A 24,581-nucleotide genomic window follows, 5' to 3' on the forward strand; every position below is an offset into this window, starting at 1 on the left:
TGTGGAGGAGCTGTCATTCTTGCCCTACTTTGGAGGACCTTGGCTACTTTGTAACAGAACCCTTGGAAGTTCTTTGCTGGCACCAGACTCTGCCTCTGGGCTGTCTCTTGTGTTCCGGAGACACGGTACCAGAATATTTAAATCACGGTGGCGTTAAATACGTTTTAATATCTGATAGGGCCAGTTTCTGCGCATTGCACTTTTTTTTTCCTTTCAGGAACGTGTTCGGGCCCGCGGCAGGGGGCGGGGTCGCGCCTCCGCCTAGGCTCTGGTTCCAGCCAAGCCTCACCGACGCCGCCGCGATGGAAATCCCGAGGCTGCTCCCGGCTCGCGGGACACCACAGGGCGGCGGCGGCGGCGGCGGCGGCGGCGGCGGCGGCGGCTGCTGGCCCGCGGGTGGCGGCGGGGTCCACCGAGCCCCGGACTCTCTGGCTTGTCAGGCCCCCACGCGCCGCCTCCTACTGCTCCGGGGGGCCCAAGATGGCGGGCCGGGGCCGCGGAGCGCAGAGGCCCAGAGGGCCTCACGGGGCCTGGGCCCGATCCCCAGCTCGAACCGGTTGGCGCCGAGGCCGGATCACCAGGGCGTCCACAGCCGCGGCGGCGGCGGCGGTGGCGGCGGAGGCGGCGAAGACTTCTTCCTGTTGCTGCTTGACCCGGTGGGTGGCGACATAGAAACAGTGGGCACCGAGCAGGCCGGAGGGCCCGGGTGGAGGGAGGAGGCCGAGGCAGGCCCGGGGCCCGAGCGGCGCGAGAGCAGCGCGAACCCAGCGGGCCGACTGGCAGCGCTGGGCCCCCGCTGCCTGTCTGCGGTCCCGGCTCCGGCTCCGCTCCCCGCCGCGGGCCAGGCAGCAGCGGCGGCGGCAGCGGCAGCGGCGGCGGCGGCGGCGGCGGCCTTCGCGGGCACCATCACTATCCACAACCAGGACTTGCTGCTGCGCTTTGAGAACGGCGTCCTCACCCTGACCACGCCCCCGCCGCCTGCCTGGGAACCGGGGGTCGCGCCTTTCCCCCAGCCGCCGCCGCAGCCGCCGCCACCCCCGAGGCCGCCGCGGCCAGGGGCACTGATCGCCCCTCAGCAGGCCGGGTTTCCGCCCGTCGCCGCGGCGCAGCTGGGCGACTGCCCCGAGCTGCCACCGGACCTCCTGCTGGCGGAGCCGGCGGAACCCGTGCCGGGCCCGGCGCCTCCGGAGGAGGAGGAGGAGGCCGAGGCCCTGGCCGCCGCCGCCCAGAGCCCCCGCGCGCCTCTGGTCCCGGGCCCGGGCGTGGTGCTGTACCTGTGCCCGGAGGCGCAGTGCGGCCAAACCTTCCCCAAGAAGCACCAGCTGAAGGTGCACCTGCTGACGCACAGCAGCAGCCAGGGCCAGCGGCCCTTCAAGTGCCCCCTGAGCGGCTGCGGCTGGACCTTCACCACGTCTTACAAGCTCAAGAGACACCTGCAGTCGCACGACAAACTGCGGCCCTTTGGCTGCCCGGTGGAGGGCTGTGGCAAGAGCTTCACCACCGTGTACAACCTCAAAGCGCACATGAAGGGGCACGAGCAGGAGAACTCCTTCAAGTGCGAGGTGTGTGAGGAGAGCTTCCCCACGCAGGCCAAGCTCAGCACCCACCAGCGCAGCCACTTTGAGCCCGAGAGGCCTTACCAGTGTGCGTTTTCTGGCTGCAAGAAGACGTTCATTACTGTGAGTGCCCTCTTTTCTCATAACCGCGCCCACTTCAGGGAACAGGAACTTTTTGCCTGCTCTTTCCCTGGCTGCAGCAAGCAGTATGACAAGGCTTGCAGGCTCAAGATTCACCTGCGCAGCCACACCGGGGAGAGACCCTTCCTTTGCGACTTTGATGGCTGTGGCTGGAACTTCACCAGCATGTCCAAGCTCTTAAGGCACAAGAGGAAGCACGAGGACGACCGCAGGTTCACCTGCCCCGTGGAGGGCTGTGGCAAGTCCTTCACCCGGGCCGAGCACCTGAAAGGCCACAGCATCACCCACCTGGGCACCAAGCCCTTCGTGTGCCCCGTGGAAGGCTGCTGTGCCAGGTTCTCCGCTCGGAGCAGCCTCTACATCCACTCCAAGAAGCACTTGCAGGACGTGGGCGCTTGGAAGAGCCGGTGCCCGGTCTCCGCCTGTAACAAACTCTTCACGTCCAAGCACAGCATGAAGACCCACATGGCCAAAAGGCACAACCTCAGCCAGGACCTCTTGGCCCAGCTCGAGGCTGCGAACTCTCTCACACCCAGCAGTGAGCTCAGCAGCCAGGGGCAGAGTGACCTCTGTGGCAGCGCGGAGCTAGTGTCTCTCTTCTCGGATGTGCCTGGCCACGCTTCTGCTGCGGTGCTGGACACGGCCTTGGTCAGCTCTGGAATCCTGACCATTGATGTGGCCTCTGTCAACTCCACCCTGGCAGGAAGCCTCGCTGCGGACGATAACAACAACAGCAGCAGCAGCAGTAGCAGCAGTTGTTGTAGTGGTAGTTGTTGTAGCAGCAGCGGCGGCAGCAGCAGCAGCAGCAGCAGCAGCAGCAGCAGTAGCAGCAGCAGCGGTGGTGGCAGCAGCCATTCCTTAGGGCAAGCGGTGGACCCTCGGGCCTTGAGGGGAGCCCCCAGTGACCTTCCCCAGAGTCTGGATACCTCTCTCTTCTTCGGGACCTCGGTGGCCGCCGGATACCAGCAGAGCCCCTTAGACGTGGACGATGTCTCCCCTGGGAACGTGGGGCTCTTTGGCTCCTTGGCTCTGAAAAACTCGAGCCTGGAGCCCCAGGCTCTGACGCCCAGCAATAAGCTAACCGTGGACACAGAAGCTCTGACTCCCTCCAGCACCCTGTGTGACAACAGTGTCTCAGAACTACTGACCCCAGCCAAAGCCGATTGGAATGTGCAGTCTGAATCTGACTTCTTTGGGCATGAGGAAGAAACCCAGTTCGGATTCTCCCACCCAACGGGAAGCCACGCTTCTCAGAAAGAAACAGACCTTATCGCGGTGACTGGCACCCCGTTTTTGGTATGAACAGACTCTGCCTGGTCTCTGCCTTGTGGCTCGCTTTAGGTACACTCAAGCTGGAGGATCTTCTGGACAGAGTGCTTTTCCTTGCTTGTGCGAGGGAGGTCGTTTCTTGCTGCCTTGCCAAGGAGCGCACCTGTGGACTACACATTCAGAGATCTAACTTCTCACCTTGAGTCTGGAACTCATCAGTTCTCAGACCGTGAGCAAGTCTCTTAACCTAGCTGAGCCTTAATTTTTTTTATTCTTACTTACAAAGGAGGTGGTTTGGTTAGATTGCTTCTACTCTCTTTTCATCTCCCTATGTTCTTGATTATTTTTTCTTCAAATTTATTGGGTCACCCCCAATAAGTATATGTTCTTATTTGAATATAAAGTAATTTAAGTTATTTAATATTGGATATATACTTTGCACTTGTCTTTATGAATTATAAATCCCTGAGTCATCTTATTTATCTTTATTCTCTTCCATTTTTATATTGTTTTTGAAGGAGTACCAGCTATTTGTTTATTCATAAATATTTAGTACAGATCTGCATACTACATTGGGTCCTTTAGAAAATCATTTGTTATAATAATTTTTTTATATCAATGAAAGTTCATGTTTTATATTTCCGTGTCACATAAATGCTACCTGGATTAATATTTCTTAATGTTCCGAAATACCTTTTAATCTGAATGTTCCAGTTCCCCCTTTTAAAAATAATTTATACATCAAAAATAATTTTCCATATGATTTTCCACATCCAGTCTAAATTTTGCTGATTGTATCCTTGTGTTTACTTGATTTTTTCAACTTTATTAGGTAATGACTTGATCAAATTTAAATTTTATTTTTACATGGATGTTTTATTGATCATACTGTGTTCTTTTGTTAATTTACTTATACTGAATGGCCGATTTTCTCTTTTTGTGATATTAACAGCCTTTACTGGTCAGTACATTTGTTTGTGATTTCTTTTGCTTCTATTATGTTGAATTATTCTTGTATGGTTATTTAACACTTAGGGGAGGAAAAGATTTAGAACACTTAGGAAAGTTTAATTGAAATATTATTTAGTGCCAGAATATTTTCTTAAATGATATTAAAACTTACAACACAAAATAGCAAAAATTAATTTGTTTGCTGTTATAATTTTGATATATCTGACATCCTTTGCTGGTAGTACGGAAACTGTGTCATGAATTGCCATCCAGGACTTTGATATGAAAAGAGACTCAGGGTCCAGTTTCTGCTCTGTGGTGTTAGAGAGGTTGTCTGGAAGATGCTAGTTTCACAAAACCTCAATTTTCCATTTGCAGATTAATGTGTATGCCCATGACTAACATTCCATAGACTTTTCTTCTTATACAGGTTTCAACATAGAAGTAAAAGTATGTGTTTCAGCACATTTTAATGACTTAATTGCTCTTTTTACATTCTCAGTTTTTCATGTTGTTAGGGAAAAATAAGGTTAATTCAGCCCTATTGGTATTCAGTCAATAAAGTGTTGTGAGGTTTATAATGAAACAGGGAAGGGTCTCTTTATTCCTTACCCTGAGTAATTTTCTCTCCCAGATTGTTGTGGGAAAAAACAGGAGTGGAAACACTGCTCATGTGCTTATCTACATACCTGTCCATTTGATCAGTCTTGTTCTGTTTCTAACAGCAGGCTACTCTCTGTGACTGTGGAGCCTTTGATTCATTGAAAATCTGATAAAGGAGCAGAGGGTGATCATATCCTTTGTGATCTGAAGAGAGCATTGTTTATAGTTTTCTAGAATTGAAAGATTCAATCTCAATATTGTGTAAACTCTTGTACAGAGAGTATAGCATTTTTAGTTTGTGGAATGTTTTCATAACTCATGTCTTTTATTTTTGTTCAGAGCAGCCCTGTGAAGTAGTTTTAGCAAAGTCTGCACATGTTCCGTATTATAGTTTAGCCAACTCACATTCCAACTGGTTTTGGCTATGACTGACAATTCTATATATAGCTCCACAAAAGAAGAAGAGAATTTTTTTCACCTTTTCTGTCTGTAACTTTCAAGACTCATTCTCCTCTATCATAACTGGTTACATTGTTCCAACTTAATTGGTTTCTGTTAGCTTCTGCTTGCTTTTCTATAGTCAAGTTCCTTGCTTATGCATTCCATTCCTTGCTCACTTTTCTTTTTCATTTGTTTAATGGATAGATATTTTTCCTGTGACTATCCCTTTAACATTTTTCTCATGGCACATTTTCTTCCACTGCTAGCATTTACTAAGTGTATACTATAGTTATGTGTGTACAGTAAGAAGCTATTTTCTGAGCTTAAATAATACTGTGTGTATATATGATTCAAGGCATAAAGGAGATTATTTTTTATGCTGTTCAAATGAAAAGTGAATTTCTGTTTAATTATTTCTATTTAAAACGTTTTTGCCAGGGAGTTCTGCTAATACTTTCTTATTTGTTCTGGTGTACTAGTCCAGTAGCATTTGCATGTGATGTCTATGGATGACAGACTTTGGAAATGCACTAACAATTTGCCACTATGAAATGTTTCTTTGTTGTGTGTATGTTGGTATTTATACATACCCACAGATACTCGCAAATATTTTAAAAAAGGTTGTACTCATTTAGTGAAGATGAAAAATTGACATACTTTTATAAATCAGAGAAATGCTTAGAATTTATTTTGTCTATCCATTTGACAGTTTTCCATGTTTGTGTTGAAACTATTTGTATTCATAAAATATATTTCAAAAGTATTATTAATTTGAAAGTTCCTAAATAGACCACTATTTTTTTGTGTTTGACAAACAAGTCTGTCAAGGATGAGCTGAATACACAAGTCATGAAAATAAAGTAAATTTATAAACATGCAGATAAATTAATGCTGTGATATTATTTCTTTAATTTCTTAAATCAGTTTCTTTCCAATAAAGCATAAACTATATTTTCTCTGCTTACTACTAGGAATTTCAAAGGACAAATGCTACTTTTCTTAAAGATAGCAGATTTATTTGTGCATGTCCTCATAAAGTTTCATTGAACTAAGATTTTTTCAAATTATTTCGATTTCAACAAAATATTGAAGAACAGCGTTGTGGTTTTTTGTTTTTTTTTTTTTTTGTTTGTTTGTTTTTTCTTGTTTTTGAGACAGGGTGTCTCTGTGTAGCCTTGGCTGTCCTGGACTCACTTTGTAGACCAGGTTGGCCTGAATTTACAGAGATCCGCTTACCTCTGCCTCCCTGAATGCTGGAATTAAAGGTGTGCACCACCACTACCTGGCTCAGTTTTGTATTTTTAAGGCAAGAATATTAATTTCTGTTGTTGATGGTATAAAGTTGTTATCACTCCTTTGAATAGTGCAGGTTTAAATTTTAACATTCTGTTTTCCTTTCCCTTTGCTTCTCTTTAATTGTTGGTTTATTTTGCTAATTGGAGAATCAGTAACAAAATAGTTTTAAAGGAAGTCAGTTTCTAAGGGCTCTATTGATCATATTGATCATGAAGTAAGAGTATATTGGCCTTCAGTTGAGGATATGGTTCAGTGATAGAACATTTGCCTAGCTATCATGAAGAATTTGATTCTTACCACCACAAAAAAATAATTTGTGTATGTATGTATGTATCACAAAAGGACATATGCACATACATATGTATATGTTTTTATATAGATGTACTTTTGTGAGTCTTGTGTTTGTCAGTCAATATAATGAAAAACTACTTAAGCAGTAAGCATAACTCATGAGTATACTATAATAATTTTGTCTTTATGTTCATACTGAGGAAACAGATATGGGCACAAAATATAAGATGGATATTGTACTACACTTATTTCAAATTAACAATTATTTACTGCATATTATTGTATAAAATTCACATAACATATTGGAGCTTCTTTGAGCATAATGATATATATATTACTTTGACCTTTGAGTAAATCATACTTGACAAGAGACTATAGAAAATTAATGTATTATAGTTAGTAAAAAGAAGTTTAATTTGCTATCAAAATGATAGAAAGGTTAAAAAACAGAATGATGTGAAATTTGTTATGAGCACATATAAAAGCCAATAAAGTTTTAATAGAGAAGCAAACGAAAAGTGATGTTTTAGAAGAGTTAATTTAACAGGCCTGTGCTGGTTTGCATGGAAAAACTTGAATAGAAAAACAAAATTTTTATAGCAATTACAATGAAGACAATGTAGTATGAAGTCGTGAAAGCTCTTAGTATGTTTGAAAGATAAGGCAAATATATTAGAGATATTTTTGAGATTTCTCCAACACATGAAGAGAGAGTATTTTAGCAAGATAGATATAGATGCTATAGAAAAGACAGGCAAGAAAAACTGAGAATGGTAGCTTAGCTTTCCTTGGGGATTGTAATAGAATAAGAGGAGCACTTTTGGGGAATGAGCATATAAACTTGGTGTTCTTAATTAAATGACAAGTGATGATACAATTATTTATAAACTGTCAATATTGTGGTTTATTCGGATTCTTCATAACAGCAGAAGGCCACTTCCTCTTTCTTGGCTCCCTCTGGCATACTCCTAGCTACATAAACAGTTACTGTTATTTCCCCTTGGAGTTCAAGAGGTATTTTCATTTTGTCTTGAATGATCAGATCTACTGACTAGCATGGTAATGATTAGTCTTTTTTAATTAATTTTTTATTCATTTTATATCCCAATTGTAACTCCCTTCTTCCCTCCTCTCCTTACAGCCCCACTCTCCCCCTCTTCCCCCTGTCTTCCTCCTGTTCTTCTCACAAGGAGAGCCCCCTCCCCATCCCACCCCAGCACATCAAGTTGCATCAGCACTGAGCTCATCGTCTACTACAGTGGCCTGGCAAGGGAGCCCTGCTGAGGAGACGTCTTAAGGGACACTTAAGTACTTGAATTGTGGCTGGTACCATTAGTGAGAATTAAATTCTCAATTTATTTTTAAGCTTTAAATTTAAAACTGCCAGTATAAAATATTGGTTTTCTGTTATGACCAACTACATTGTCCTGGGAGGATTACATTTCACTTTGGCTATGGGAAGTATTTTCTTCTATGAAAAGAATTTTTTAAATTTAGTCATGGAAAATTAGATATCCAAATTAAGATATATTGTGGATGCAAAATAAAAACCAGGATTTAAAGATATAGTATAAATATTTAAATATTTTAGTCATGACTGCATGAAGAATATTTTGGATATATTTGTTTAAAATATTAGAATTAATTTTCCAGTTTATTTTTGCTATTGAAATTTGTTGTATTGCCTAATTTTTTGTGATACAGTATTGCTATGTAGCCAAGGTTAGTCTCAATTTTGCTTCAACTTCTTGAGTTCTGAGATTAATTACAGGCATGTACCAATGCACTAAGAACTTTTTACTTTAATTTTTACGTTTTCTTCTCTCACATAGTACATCCCAAGCACAGTTTCTCCTCTCTCCTCTCCTCCCAGTTTTCCCTCAACACACCCCCAATCTACTCCTTCATTTATCTTCATAAAAGGGCAGGTCTCCCATGAATATCAACCAAATATGAGATATCAAATTGAAGTAGGCCTAGGCACGCCGCTCATATTAAGGCTGGATAAGGCAACCCATTAGGAGGGAAAAAGTCCCAAAAGCAGGCAAGGAGTCAGTGACAGCTCTTGTTCCCACAGTTAGGAGTGCCACAGTAACACCAAACAATACAGTCATGACATACACGCAGAGGACCTGGATAAACCTATGCAGGCTCCTTGGTTGGTGGTTCAGTCTCCATGAGGCTCTATGGGCTCAGGTTAGTTCATTCTGTTGGTTTTCTTTTGGTGTCCTTGACCCCTCTGGCGCTCACACATTTCTTCTGCTCCCTCTTCAGCTGGATTTCTCAAACTCTGCCAAATATTTGGCTGTGTGTCTCTGCATGTATTTCCTATTAGGTGCTGGATGAAGCCTCTCTGATGACAGTTGGGCCAAGCACCAATCTTTGAGTACAACAGAATATCACTAGGATTATTTCATTGACTTTTTTCCCAGTCATGTTTGGTTCTATCGTAGGTCTCTGAGCTATCTAGCCTCTGGGTCCCATCCATCCAGGCAAAGTCGGGTATGAGCTCCCTCTCCTAGCATGGGCCTCAAGTTGGACAAGTCATTGGTTGGCCACTCCCTCAAGTTCTGTACCACAGTTACCCCAGCACATCTTGTAGGCAGGACAAATTGCAGTTGAAGGTTTTATGGCTGGGTTGATGACCCTATCCTTCCACTGGAAGTCTTTCCTGGTTACAAGAGATGCCCATTTCAGGATCCATGTCTCCCATTGCTAGGAGTTTTAACTAGGGTCACACTTAATAGATTCCTTGGAGTTTCCATTGCACTAGGTTTTTAGCTGGTCCCTGAGATTCCCCACAATTCCAATAGTCTCTTTGGATGTGTGGATTATAGCATGATTATCCTGTGCTTTATGGCTAATATCCACTTATGAGTACATATCATGTGTGCCTTTCTGGGTTTGTGTCACCGAAAGATAAAATTGAATCTTGAAATTTTGCGGGAAAATGGACAGAACCACAAAATGTATGATGTGTCTAATATCCACTTATAAGTGAGTACATACCATGCGTGTCTTTCTGAGTCTGGGTTACCTCACGCAGGATGTTTTTTGTAGTTCTACCCATTTGCCTGTATTGTTTTACTTTCTTAATGTAGCTACTAGAAAATTGAAAACTATGTAAATAATTCAGGCCATAGCTCCAAAAATAAACTATAAAATTATATTTTAAGGTTTTCTTTTATTAACTATCCCAACTTGGTTGCTACTTACCTCTCTCAGGCTTCTGTATATCAAAAAGCAGTATTCTATCTCTCCTGTTTATTTGAGGCTCTATTTTTAAAAGTCAGTCAGTAGTTTACCTTTTATGCTTAAGGTAAAACAAAACAATAAAATCTTAATGTGCTTTAAAGTACTGCATTGTCATTTGGAGAACAGGAGTTTGTCACAGATTATTGTCAATAATTATTTTATTAGCATATAAATATTATGTTTCCTTACAGCAGTTTCCAAACAAAATTTGTTTTTGTTGTTTCTTTTCCCCATTAACGTTCTCTAATGTGTATTTTTCTGCTTTTTAATTTTCTCTCATTCCCCAACCCCTGGTTGCCTCTTATCTAGTTTCGTAACCTGGACTTACTCTCATGTCTCCTTATTTACATATATACAAACATAAGCAGTTAGGGTCTGAAAATGATAAAGAATATATGATTTTTTATCTGAGTCTTGGTCATCTTGTTTAATATATCATTTTGCAGTTCTGTCCATTTTCTGCAAAATTTCAAGATTCAATTTTATCTATGGTTGAATGTAATTCAGTTGTGAATATGAACCATATTTTTATCCATTTATTATTTGAAGGACATTAGGCTATTTCAGTTTTCTTGCCATTGTGAATAACGCAATAATAAACATGCATGTGCAGTCATGTATAATAGGATATAAAGCCTTTTGAGAATATGCCTAGGACTGTATATTCCTGGATTATATAGTAATTCTATGACTAGCTATTTTGGTTTTAGATAGTGTATCACTGTGTGGCCTTTGCTGTTCTGGTACTAGCTATGTAGACCAGGCTAGCCTCAAACTTAGAGATTCACATGCCTCTGCATCCTAAGTGCTGGCATTAAAGGTATGTGCTACCATGCCCGGTTATATTCTAGCTTTTAAAAGAGTGTCCACATTGATTTCTATAGTAGCTATGCCAGTTTGTACTTCTACTGGTAGTGAATAAGTCTTCCCCTTTCCCCACATCCATGCCAGATTATTTATTTATTTATTTATTTATTTATTTATTTATTTATTTATTTATGATTCAGCCTTTCTGAACAGAGTAAGATGAAATCTATAAGTAGTTTTAATTTACATTTGACTATTGGCTAGTAATGTTCACCATTTAATATATATGTAACTATATATGTGTATATATATATATATAAGCTTGAAACTTCAGATGGCTTTATTTTATTTTTAATTTATTCATTTTACATCCAGATTGTAGCCGCTCCCTCCTCTATTCCCAGTCCCACCCTCCTCTTCTCATCCTTGATCCCACCCTCCTCTTCTCATCCTTGATCCCACCCTCCCCTAGTCCTCAGAAAGGCGATCCCTCCTCCCCTAACATCTGACCCCAGCCTATAAAGTCTCATCAGGACTGCCTACATCCTCTTCCTATGTGGTCTGGCAAGGCTGTCCCACCAGGGGGAAGTAATCAACATGTGGGACCCAGAGTCCATGTCAGAGGTAGCCCCTACTCCCTATATTACAAGATGCACAAGGAAACTGTGCTGCCTATTGACTACATCTGAATAGGAGGTCTAGGCCCTCACCGTGCATGGTCCTTGGCTATATAGGTCTCCTTTTGCAGCTCCTGTCCCCTCCAGGTCCTTCTATCCTCCAACTCTCTCATAAGACTCCCTGTGCTCTGCCCTGAAGTTTGGCTGTGAGTCTCAGCATCAGCTTGGATATCCTGCTGGGTGGAGTCTTTCAGAGTACATCTATGGTAGGCTCCCTTCTATTCCTTCTCTTGAACCACTTCCGGTGTCTATTCTATTTGCCCTTCTGAATTAGAATTAAGCATCCTCCCTAGAGTCCTCCTTGTTATTTAGCTTCTTTAGGTCTGTGGATTGTACTATGGTTAACAACAATTTTCTGACAATTATATAACCAATATGTAGACTGTCATATCTTTTGAAGGAAATGTCTTTTTCTGTAAAAAGCTTTTTAGTTTCATGTTGTCTTGTTTGTCAACTTTACTCTTAATGCGTGTACTACCATGGTCCTGTTCAGAAAGTACTTTCCTGTGTCTATTAGTTCCCTATTTTCTTCTCTTTCAGATTCAGGGTATCAGGTCTTATGTTGTGGAAGTTTTGTTTTAGTCCCAGGTGTGGGATATGGGGGCCACTCCAGTTTCTCCACAGCTGATAACTGCCTCATGAAAGGGCACTGTGATCTTTGTCAGCTGGAAACTACCTCATGTAGAGGTGTGGTCTTTGCCAATGGGAATAAATGCTAGATCCAGCAAGTTACTGGGGCTCCCAGAAGGAAGAAGGCTGCTGGTGTGTACCCCTGCTGCTCCTGGTTGCTGTCGATGCAGTGTGACAAGAAGAAGTCAGAGATGTCCTGAAATGAGGATTGGACTTGCCCCAAGGAACCTGATGATCCTAAACAGCAGGAAGCAGCTAAGGAAAACTACATCCCTTCTCTCCATTAACCTTCTTTCTCTCCTACCTGGTGTTGGATTGTTGGAAGGGACTGGGGTGGAAAAGGGAGAAAGAGGTATAAGAAACCAAAATAAAAAATAGATTTTAAAAGAACACCAACAATTAGCACCCAAAGTGGGGCTTGGAATAAAGGAAAATCTGGGTTCTAATGCAGTAGACACAGCAGGGTATGGAGAAGTGAATATACTTTTTCAGGATATGAGAAAAATGTTTACTGTGGCTACTGTTGGGTTCTCTCCTACTTTACTCCCAAGTGACTTTACAGGTTTTGCTTCATTGTCTTCCTGCAATCCATCTTTATAAAGGTTGGGAGAATGACTGAACAGTTGGAAGAGTTGCAAAAGGATGAAATAGGAAAACCGGAAGTGTCACTAAATTCTCTCCTTTTGGAAAGGATTGCAAAGTTAATGTATAACTAGAGAGTTTGCAGGTAAAGGTTGAAGTGCTTGGAAAACATAAAGTGCTGTTGGTAAATGGGAGAACACCTGGTAACTGAGAGCCAGAGCCTCTCACGGCTATTGCCTTACCCTGCTCCAAGGACTTTCAATGTTAACTTCCCACAGCCTTTAGGCAGGCTGGGAAGCCAGGAAGAGCAAAAGGCTTTACAGGGTAAAAGGTTAAAGAGAAGCATCCCTTTTCGAGAAAAAAGGCCAACCTTGAACAGACTGAGCTGCCAGAGGAGCAGCCTAGGGTTATGATATTACCACCATTAACTTACCCAGTAGCCACAAAAAGTCCCAGAGACCAAAGTGCTCAGTGCTTCAGTTGTCGCAAATTCGGTCATTTGAAAATAAATTGTGACCAAACCACTAAAATCCTCAGATCTCAAAATGGCTGGTGCATTAACTCTGAGGAATGTGGTACATTCTGCCAGAGAATTGAAGGAGCCATTTTTGGGAATACTGGGTTTCATCTGCAAGAATGTTAAGTTTGCAGATGCTGTGATTAAAAGGGTCGTTTGACTAATGAATGCTTGTCCAAGAGAGACATAGGAGGTAACTTCTTGTTAGGAAACAGCTTTGGAGTCCTAGTTCAAGGTTCAACAGCAAAAAGTACAAACCATTCCAGACAGGAGCAGCCCAGAGTTATCAGGTTATAAAAAACAACAAGCCTCATTCATATTAAAATAAAAGCCATTTTTTAAACAGAAAAGGGAAAATGTTGTGGACGTTTTAGGTTATGTATAAATATATTTTTGCTTTAATCCAAGGTGTGGGATATGAGGGCTGCTCCAGTTTGTCCACAGCTAATATCTGCTTCATGAGAGGGCACGTGATCTTTGTCAGCTGGGAACAAAGTCGTGTGGGGGCATGGTCTTTGCCAGTGGGAATAAATGCCAGACCCAGAGACTGGGGGCTCCCAGAAGGAAGGCTGTTGGCGTGTGCCCTGCAGATCCTGGTTGCTGTTGATGCAGTTTGACAAGAAGAAGTCAAAGATTTCCTGAAACAAGGAGGATTGAACTTGCCCCAAGCAACCTGATGACTAAGGAAAACTCCGCCCCTTCTCCCTACTAACCTTCTTTCTCCCCTACCTGGTGTTGGGGTGTTGGCAGGGATTGGGTTGGAAAAGGGAGAAAGAGATATAAAGAAAATAGATTCTTTTAGTTTTTTATTGAAAAATAAAATAATTCATATTACATCTCAATTGCTATCCCATCCCATGCATCCTCCCATTCCTCCCTCCCTCCCGCTTTCACCCCATTCCCCTTCCCTATGACTGTGACTGATGGGGACCTCCTCCCCCTGAATATGATGCTAGGAGGCTAGGCTCACAACCATAAAAATAGATTTTATTTTTTTCCTTTCCTTTTTTATTAATTTATTCATATTACATCTCAGTTGTTAGCCCATCCCTTGTATCCTCCCATTCCTCCCTTCCTCCCACTTCCCCCCTACTCCCCTCCCCTATGTCTGTGTCTGAGGGGGACCTCCTCCCCCTGTATATGCTCATAAGGTATCAAGTCTCTCCTTGGTGACCTATTATCCTTCCTCTGAGTGCCACCAGGCGTCTCCATCCAAGGGACATGGTCAAATATGGGGCACCAGAGTTTGTGTGAAAGTCAGATCTCCTTCTCCACTCAACAGTGGAGAATGTCCTGTCCATTGGCTAGTCTGGGTAGGGGTTCGAGGTTTACTGCCTATTTTTTCCCTGGCTGTTGCCATAGTTTGCGGAGGACCCGCTGGATCCTTCTATTTCCTCATTCTCCCAGGCTTCTCACACCTAAAGTCTCAATAGGATGTCCTCCCCTCTTAACCACTTTCCTGGTAGGTACAATTTTTCATGGGGACGTACACCTTGGACTAGTGTCTCGATATAAGTGAGTATATACCATTTAGCTCTTTTTGCTTCTGTGTGAACTCACTCATTATGACAATTTCTAGTTCAATCCATCAATAATTCAACTGACACCGCATGCTGGCGAGGGTGTGGGAAAGAGGAACATCCCTTCATTGCTGGTGGGAATGCAAACTAGTACAACCACTTTGGAAAGCTATCTGGTGCTATCTCAGAAAAATGGGAATAGGGCTTCCTCAAGACCCAGCTATTCCACTCCTTGGAATATACCCAGAAGATGCACCAGCACACAACAAGAAAATTTGCTCAACCATGCTCATAGCAGCCTTATTCATAATAGCCAGAACATGGAAACAGCCTACGTGTCCCTCAGTAGAAGAATGGATAAAGAAACTGTGGTACATATACACTATGGAATACTACTCAGCTATTAAAAGCAAGGAATTTCTAAAAATAGATTTTAAAGTATGCCAAAAATCTTATGATGAGAGCCTTGATTAAATTAGACTTGAGATTTGGAAGGTTGTAAGGTAAGTTTCTAGTTTCATTCTTCTATATGTAGCTTACCCAGTTTCACCAGTACTATTTGTTGAAGATGTTTTCTTTTCTCCAATGTATATTGTTGGCCTCTTTCTCAAAACTCAGGTGATTATCAGAGCATAGGTTTATAACTGAGTCCTCAATACTATTCTATTTATCAGTGCGTGCGTGTGTGTGTGTGTGTGTGTGTGTGTGTGTGTGTGTGTGTGTGTGTGTGTGTGTGTTGACAATACTTTTGGGTTTTACTATAGCTCTGTAGTATAAATTAAAATTGGGGAAGATGGTGATACTCCTATTGGGGTTTTTATTGTTTAGGATTGTTTCAATTATCCTGAGTCTTTTATATTTCCATATGACTTTTGAGGTAACTTTTCCTTTTCTGTGATGAATTGTTTTAGACTTTTGATGGCAATTGTACCAAATCTATAGATTACTTTTGTAGAATATCCATTCTCACAGAATTAATCCTACTGATCCATCAGCATGAGAGGTCTTCCATCTTCTGATGTCTTCTTCATTTCTTAAAGTTTTTATTATACAAACATTTCACTTGTTTTGTTGGAATCATTTCAAGATGCTTTATTTTATATTAATATATTTTATTTGAGACTCTTGTGAATGATATTATTTCCCAGATTTCACTTTTAGTATATTTGTTATTTTTCTATATGTAGGCTTCTACTGTGTGTTGATTTTGTATCTTGGTAGTTTGGTCAGAATATTTCAGAAGTTTTTGGTGGAATCTTTAGGGTCTTTTATGTATGAAATCATCATCTGCAATCAGGATTGCTTTGATTTTTCCCTTTAAAAATTTTGTATCCTCTTTATTTCCTCCTGTCTTATTGCTGTAGCTAAGACTTGAAGTACTGTTTTGAACAGGTATGGCGTGAGTGGACATCATTCTCTTGTTATTGAATGTAATGAAAATATTAGAAGTTATTCTCCATTTGTCATAATGTAAAGCATGTGTTTGTTGTATATTGCTTTTATGTTCAGATGATATTTTCCCCATATCCCTAAACTCTTCAGGACTCATGAAGGGCAATTGAATTTTGTCAAAGGCCTTTTCTGCATCACCTATGATGATCATGTGATTTCTGTCCTTTAGTTATATTTATGTGATGGATTACATTTATTGATTTCTGTGTTGAACTATTCTTGGATTTTTGGGATAAAGCTGACTTTTTGTGATAGGTGATCTTTTTTATGTGTTCTTGAATTTAGCTTGTATTTTATTAAGAGTTTTTCCATCTGTGTTCATCGGAGACATTGGCCTATAATTCTTTTTTTAAGTTGCATTTTAATCTAGTTTGATATTAGAGTAATACTGGTTTTGTAAAATGAATTTGGAATGCTTTCTTGCTTTTCTATTTTATGGGATAATTTGAGCAGTTTATGAAGGTCTATAGAGTTCTGTTCTGAGTGCATCTGGTCCTCAGTGATTTTTATTTTGGAGGCTTTTAATTACTGATTCTATCTCATTGGTTATTATGGTTCAGTTTCAATTATTTAATCTATTTTGTTTTAAGTTTGGTAAGGTATATGCATCTGAAAATTCATCAGTTCCTTTCATATTTTCCAGTGCAGTGGAATACAAAATTTTAAAGTATGTCCTTTTGATTTCTATGAATTTTCTCAGTGTCTGTTGTAAAATCTCCTTTTTTGTCTCTAAATTTTATTAATTTATGTCTTTTTTCTTTTAGTTAATTTGGCTAAAGTTTTTTTAGTTGGGTTCATGTTTTCAAAGAACTCTTTGTTTCTTGATTCTTTCTGCAGTTTTTTTTTAAACCCTCACTTTGGTTTCTCTTCATATCCAGTTTGTTGTTGTTGTTTTCCCAAGCCTTCAGGTGTATCGATAAGTTGTTAATTTGAGGTCTCTGGTTTTTTTGTTTCTGTTTTTCATGTAGATACTGTACTCAAAACATTCTCTTAGAATTGCTATCATTGTATCCCATAGATTTGGTATGCTGTTTTCATTTTCACACATTTTGAGGAATTTTAAAATTTCCTTCTCTATTTTTTTCTCTTGGCCAAATTCTCATTTAAAAGAATATGGTATAGTCTCTATAAGTTTGTGTACTCTCTGTAGCTCCTCCTATTGGTCTTGATATCTAGCTTAATTCCATGATGGTCAGATAGAGTGCAGGATGTTATTTCAGTTTCCCTGTGCTTGTTGAAATTTGTTTTGTGTCTTGATACATAATTAGTTTTGGTAAAGGTTCCACAGGTTTCTTGGAAAAAATGTGTATTCTTTATTGTTTCAGTGGAATGTTCTGTAGATATGCTAGGTCCATATTGCTTTATGGTATCATTTAATTCTATTGTATGTCTATTTAGTTTTTGCCAGGTAACCTGTTCATTAGTGAGAGTAGAGTATTGAAATCATTCATGTATCCCATATTGAAATTATCTGTGGCTTTAAATATAATAGTACTTCTTTTATGACATTATGTACACATGTTTTGGTGAATATATATTGATATTTGTAATAGTTTCTTGGTGGATTGTTCCTCTAATGAGTATGAAATGTCGTCCTTGCCTTGAAGTCTGTTTTGTTAACTATTAGAATCACTACACATGTTTGTATTTTACATTAATTTGCTTGGAGTAATTTTTCTATCATTTTATGCTAAGGTTATGCCTTTGATAGTAAAATGTTTCTTGGAAGCAGAGAAAAATATAGATCATGTTTTCTAATCCAGTATTCTGATCTGTCTTTATTTGGGGATTGAGTCCATTAATATTCAGAATTATATTGGAAGATGTGTATTCTTGTCATTTTGCTGAGTTTCTGGTAATTGTTTGACCTCTTTTGATCTGCTGTCATGGTATCATTTATTTTTATCTTGGTTTTATTTATTCTTTTTTGACTGACACAGTCCTTTCAGTATCCTCCATAGAGTTGGTGTAATGGTCCTACATTTTTAAAAATTTGTTCTTCTATGGGTTGAGAGTTATTTCTTTCAGAACTTGAAACATGTCTTTCCACACCTTTCTGACTTTGAAATTTCTGTCAGAATAACCAGGTATTATTCTGGTGAGCCTGGCTTCATGCATAATCAGTATTATTTCTTTATTCTGCTTTTAATATTTTAATTATAATATTTCATGAAGATTTTCTTTTCTGATCATATCTGTTTGTAGTTCTAGAGGCACCAAGATGAGCATCTTTCTCTAAGTATTCACATTATGTACACACTCTAATTGTCTCTCTTGGCATTATATCAATTATGTTTTTCTTCAGTAATTCTGTATCTTATTGAATTATATTTTCATATTATGTATTAGTTTTCTGTTTCATTCATCTCTTTTTTTTTATCTTCCAGTTTTCTGAAGCCAGTTTTAATCAATCTTTTTAACTTTTCATTTGGAAGTTCTTCGAGGCCATTCTCATTGCCTTCCATTATTCTGTGATTAGTAATTTTTGGAGGTGATGTGTCTTGGATTTTTACGTGGATTTTTTATTTTTATTTTTTTCCAAGATATATATTATTTTATTAATTTGTTCTTGTTACATCTCAATGGTTATCCCATCCCTTGTATCCTCCCATTCTTCCCTCCCTCCCATTTTCCCCTTATTTCCCTCCCCTATGACTGTTCCTGAGGGGGATTTCCTCCCCCTGTATATGCTCATAGGGTATCAAGTCTCTTCTTGGTAACCTGCTGTCCTTCCTCTGAGTGCCACCAGGTCTCCCCCTCCAGGGGACGTGGTCAAATATGAGGCACTAGAGTTCATGTGAAAGTAATATCCCACTCTCCACTCTACTGTGGAGAATGTTCTGACCATTGGCTAGATCTGGGTAGGGGTTTAAAGTTTACAGCCTGTATTGTCCTTGGCTGGTGCCTTAGTTTGAGCGGGACCCCTGGGCCCAAATCTACCTATCATAATGTTCTTCTTGTAGGATTCTAGGACCCTCTGATCCTTCTACTTTGCCATTCTCCCATGCTTGTTTCATCTAGAGTCCCAATAGGATGTCCTCCCCACTGTCCCAGTTTTCTGGTAATTGAAGGCTTTCATGGGACATGCCCCTTGGGCTAATATGCAGATATAAGTGAGTATATACCATTTGAGTTTTTCTGCTTCTGCGTTAACTCACTCATTATGATCATTTCTAGCTCAATCCATTTATCCACAAATTTCAGGAATTCTTTGTTTTTAATAGCTGAATAGTATTCCATAGTGTATATGTACCACAGTTTCTTTATCCATTCTTCTATTGATAGACACTTAGGCTGTTTCCATGTTCTGGCTATTATGAATAAGGCTGCTATGAACATGGTTGAGCAAATTTTCTTGTTGTGTGCTGGAGCATCTTCTGGGTATATTCCAAGGAGTGGAATAGCTGGGTCTTGAGGAAGCCCTATTTCCAGTTTTCTGAGATAGCACCAGATAGATTTCCAAAGTGGCTGTACTAGTTTGCATTCCCACCAGCAATGAAGGTTCCTCTCTCCCCACATCCTCGCCAGCATGTGGTTTCGCTTGAATTTTTGATCTTAGCCATTCTGATGGGTGTAAGATGGAATCTCAGAGTTGTTTTGATTTGCATTTCCCGATGATTAAGGAGGTTGAGTATTTCTTTAAGTGTTTCTCAGCCATTTGGTATTCCTCTGTTGAGAATTCTCTGTTTAGTTCCAAGCCCCATTTCTCAATTGGGTTATTTGGTTTGGTGGTATTTAATTTCTTGAGTTCTTTATATATTTTGGATATTAGACCTTTGTCAGATGTAGGGTTGGTGAAGATCTTTTCCCAGTCTGTAGACTGTCGCTTTGTTCTCTTTATGGTGTCACCTGCCTTACAGAAGCTTCTCAGCCTCATGAGGTCCCATTTATTAATTGTTGACATTAATGCCGGGGCATTGGTGTTATGTTCAGGAAGTTGTCTCCTGTGCCAATATGTTCCAGGCTCTTCCCCACTTTTTCTTCTAAGTGACTTAGTGTCTCTGGTTTTATGTTGAGGTCTTTAATCCACTTGGATTTGAGTTTTGTGCAAGGTGACAAATATGGGTCCAGTTGCATTTTTTTACACATAGACATCCAGTTAGACAAGCACCATATGTGGATTTTTTAAACTTCTGGGTTGTTTGGTTTGGTTTGGTTTTGGGTTTGGCTTTGGTTTTTGTGCCAAGATTTCTGGAGATGGTTGGTTGAATGAGAATGTAGGCCTGGGCATGTTTGTCTGGAGAAGGCTTGCCAATCAGCACCAAGAGTTGGAAAAACTATGGAAACAAGGGTAGGATATTCAGTGTTCATGATCCCTTATTGGTAGTTCCCAGGGCTGGAACAACAAGGGAAGTATGAACACAATAGTTAGTACTCAGAACGTATATTTCTCTTCTTTCTCATGCTAGAAGCTAGATACAGGTTGAGTGGTTGGGGCCTGGTGGGCTCTTATTCTATGTGATAGGAGCTAGGCAGATTTGTAAAAGATGATAAATTATTTATTTATTTGTGTGTGTGTGTGTGTGTGTGTGTGTGTGTGTGTGTGTACACACATGACTATGTGAACATGCCTGAGGATGCACACAGAGGCTAGAAGAAAGCATTGGATATTTTGTAACTGGCATTACAGGAAGTGTGAGCCATTCTACCTAGGTGCTGGGAACCAAACTCAGGTCCTCCACAAGAGTAGTAGTGCTCTTAACTGAGCCTTCTTTCTAGTTCCTTCCTAGGTGGTTGTAAAAACGTGATGTTGTATTTAGTTTGCACATATTTTATTTAGAATTTTCTTGTCTGTATTTAATAGAAAAATTAGACAATGTTTTTTGTTGGTGGTGTGCTCTTTATTGATTTTGGAATCAGGATAATGATGATATTAACACATTTAATAGTTGCTTTTCTTTTTATTTTATGAAATAGTCTGAAGAACAAATATACATTTCTGATAAAATTTAGCATTAAATCAATTATTCCATCTATGGATTTTCTTAACTGTACAACTTTTTGTTTCAGTTTCATTTTTTGTTGTAAGTCTAAGTTGTTTGTGTGTTATGATAAGTATTGTATTTAGAAATTGATCACTTTATTCTAGATTTCATTATTGGAATACATGTTTTCAAGGTTTTACCTAGTAAGCCATTGAATTTCACTGATATGTTACAATGTCCTTCTTTTCACCTCTGATTTTAATAGTTTTTGGTATTCTCTCATTCTTGTTAGTCCCACCAGGGATTTGTCTATCTTCTATAGACTCTATTTCATTAATTTTTTCTAATGTTCTTTTAGTCAGTCTCCATTTTGTTAATTTCTCCTTTGAACATTATTATTATTTCTTTCTGCCTGCTAATTTTGTGTTTGCCATTTTTTCTATATTTCTAAAAATTTGAAGTATATCATTAGTCAATAAGTTTTGTCTGAATTTAAAAATCATTTATTTTTATTTTATATGCATTTTGCCTGCATATATGTCTGTATGAAGGTGTTGGATCTTTTGGAACTGGGCTGACAATGTGAACTGCCATGTGGGTGCTGAGAATTAAACCTGGGTCCTCTAGAAGAGCTGCCATGCTCTTAACCACTGCACTATATCTCTAGCCCCATATGATTTTTTAAATATTGGCAATTTTGATAGTAAATGTTTGTATTGAAAATGCCATCTTATATTCCAAATATTAAGGTAGATTATATTTTGCATTTAATTTTATTCTAAGAAACTTTAAATTTCCTTCCTGTTTTCTTTAATGAGCCACTGATCATTCATCACTGTATCATTCAATCTTCATGTATTTATGTAATTTCTATCATTTCTCATGCTGTTGACTCCCAATTTTATTCAATTATATAAGACTTATAAAATTAATTTTTTTTTAGTATTTGTTAAAACTTCAACAACAATATGCAAAGGTTTTAGAGAAAGTGCTATGGGCTGTTGATAAGCATATATATTTCTTATGTCTTGTTTAAAATATTCTATGGATATAGTTACATATGAAGTCCATTTGATGTATCATTGAGTTTGACTATGAAGTTACTGTGTTGATTTCTTGGAGGAGGTATTGTCTGGATTGTATTTCTATCACTTTGAATAAGATATTTAATTTTCCTCTGTAACATCTGTCATCTCATGCTTAGTAGTGTTTTATGAAATTATATAAAAATTATATATATATATATATATATATATATATATATATATATGCAATCATTACATCACCTTGATCAATTGGTCTTTTGATTACTGTTCAATGACCTTTATTTCTTCTAAGTAATTTGGTATGAAGTCTGCTTTGACAGCTATGCATATTGCTAATCCTAGTTGTCTTCACAGTGCATGTTTGGTGTATCTTTTAACATGTTTTGACTTTCTTTCTGTGCTTTTGCCAATGTAGTGTGTCTGTTGATGACTAAAAACAACTGTATCTTGTCTTTTAATCCAGACAGCTACCAGATTACTGTCATAATTAACTTTGGGGGTTATTACTGAGATGTATTCACTGATTTTATAGTTTTGTTCATTGTTTACATGGTTCAAATCTTTTCTTTCTCCCTTTTTTATTTAGGAGCTTGTTTGCTGTGTTAAGTGTGTTTTATTCTTTTCTTGTTCTTGTTTGTTATCTATTCATTCCATAAAAGTTATTCTTCCTTGAGCGCTTGTGTTTGTGACTATCTTCCTCCTCTGTATGTAGAATTCCTCTAAGTAGCTTCTACAATACTGGGTGAGTGGTCGTGAATTGCTTTAGTTTGTGCCTATCTTGGAAGGTATGTATTTTACCACTGCTTTTAAAACATAACTAATGAAATCTAGGGAAACAGTAGTAAATATGTTCAAAACACATTGCATGAATTTCTAAAATAATTAGTAAAAAACATTCTCAAAGAAACAAACAAAAAAGATAATTCACCTAAATATAGTAATCCTGTTTGGCATTTATTTACTAACACTCCTTAGATTACATTATTTCTTACTGCTCTGGATTTTTGTCATTTCTACAAGGATGTTGTTATTCTACTGGGTTTCATTTTGTAAGTTGACAGCTTTCTCTTGTAGCTTTTAATGTTTTTGTTGTTGTCATGGTCATTATTCTGTGGTTTTAACATTTTAACAATCTAACATAGAGAGGTTCTTTTCTAGCCTTGACTTTTATTAGAATAAATGCCTCCAGTACTTGTATCCATATCATTCTCTGGCTTTTAGAAATGTTACAACATAGTTTCACTGAATAGATTTTCTGTGCCTATTGTTTGCTTCTTAGCTCGGTTTACTCCTGGACTTTTTAGATTTTGTGTCTTTAGCATGTCTCAAAGCTTTTGAAAGTGCTCGTAAATGATCCTGGCATCTCCAAAATTCTTGGGTCTCCATTGCAATTTAGACTTTACCTTGACATTTTCGTGTAATGGCATCAAAGCCTCTTTGCAGGGACTCCAACTCTACGAAAACAGCGTGGGCCTGCATGGGTCTGGACTGGGTCTTCTGTATATCTATTATGGTTCCAGTTAAGTGTTTTTTATGGGATTCCAGAGTGTGTGAACAAGTGCATCTCTGACTCTTGTGCCTGCTTTTGGGCTCTTTTTCTTCTGTTGGTTTGCTTTTTCCAGCCTCAATGTGATGGTCTTTACTTTATCTTATTAAATTTTATCATGTTTGGTTGTAATATTTTAGAAGCCTTTTCTATTCTAATGAGAGACAGAAAGGGAGTAGATCTGGAGGGAAGGGGATGGTGAAAAAGAACTGTGACTAGAAGGGGGCATGTAATAATCATGATATATTATGTGAGAAAAGAATCTATTTTCAATAAATGGAAAACAAAACAAAGAATAGTCTATTCTCCAAACTATAGTTTCATCTTACCAAATATGTTACTAAAATGTAAATAGTTTTATATACTGAAGAAAAGAAAACATCATGGTACATTTTCATAAGATGTGGTAGATATAGAGCTTATTAAAGAATTAGAGATAAATAGGAAGCCTGGACCCCTGTCTTCCTTAGAAATTGGTGTCTGTTTACCTTTGTGTTTTAAGTATATCTTAAAGTTAAAAAATTAGACAAGCCCACTATATGACTGAGTTCATATATCATGATGCAGAAGAGAATTCTGAGCCATGTGAATTTGGTAAAATTGAGGTGGGGTCTGTTCTAGAGAATCAAGGATATTGTAACTCTCCAAAGTACCTAGCCAGAGAGGAAGAAAGGACAAGAACTTACAATTAGGATCATTAAAAATACTGTTCCACACAAAATTGCCAAAAGTCACAAGCAGGGCTTTTTTTACTCAGGTCTGTGGTGCAAAAGAAACATATATAACAAAAAAATGTGCCTTTTGACATAAAATCATTCAATGTTGCAGATAAGGTGGATGCAGAGAAGAAAATTGTAGTTGTTAAAGAGAAACCTAATAACTTACACTGGTACAACAGCCACAAGGTCTAAGAGTAAGAACGCATCTATCCAAACCCACCTTTCCCTTCTTTTGTTTGAGCTAGTGTCTTGTTTTGCTGAGACAGATGAATGGAAAATGAAAATGTGATACATTATTGTACAATGGAATTTTATTAAGACATAAACCAAAGTAAAATGGTGAAATTTGCAGGAAAA

At 39.3% G+C, this 24,581-nt stretch overlaps 1 protein-coding gene across 1 annotated transcript; it reads left to right on the forward strand.

The window, feature by feature from the left end:
* The first annotated feature begins 217 nt into the window (after positions 1-217).
* On the forward strand, positions 218-5,846 carry LOC311602420 (zinc finger X-linked protein ZXDB-like). Its single transcript, XM_084790440.1, has one exon. The coding sequence runs from the start codon at positions 303-305 to the stop codon at positions 2,997-2,999; it is 2,697 nt and encodes an 898-aa protein (XP_084646566.1). The 5' UTR covers positions 218-302; the 3' UTR covers positions 3,000-5,846.
* The last annotated feature ends 18,735 nt before the right edge of the window (positions 5,847-24,581 follow it).

Source organism: Acomys minous (assembly GCF_964271855.1).
Source record: "Acomys minous genome assembly, chromosome: 7".
Taxonomy (NCBI): Eukaryota; Metazoa; Chordata; class Mammalia; order Rodentia; family Muridae; genus Acomys; species Acomys minous.

Coding starts and splice junctions, on each gene's coding strand:
- LOC311602420 (XM_084790440.1), top strand. CDS start 303: ATGGAAATCCCGAGGCTGCTCCCGGCTCGCGGGACACCACAGGGCGGC.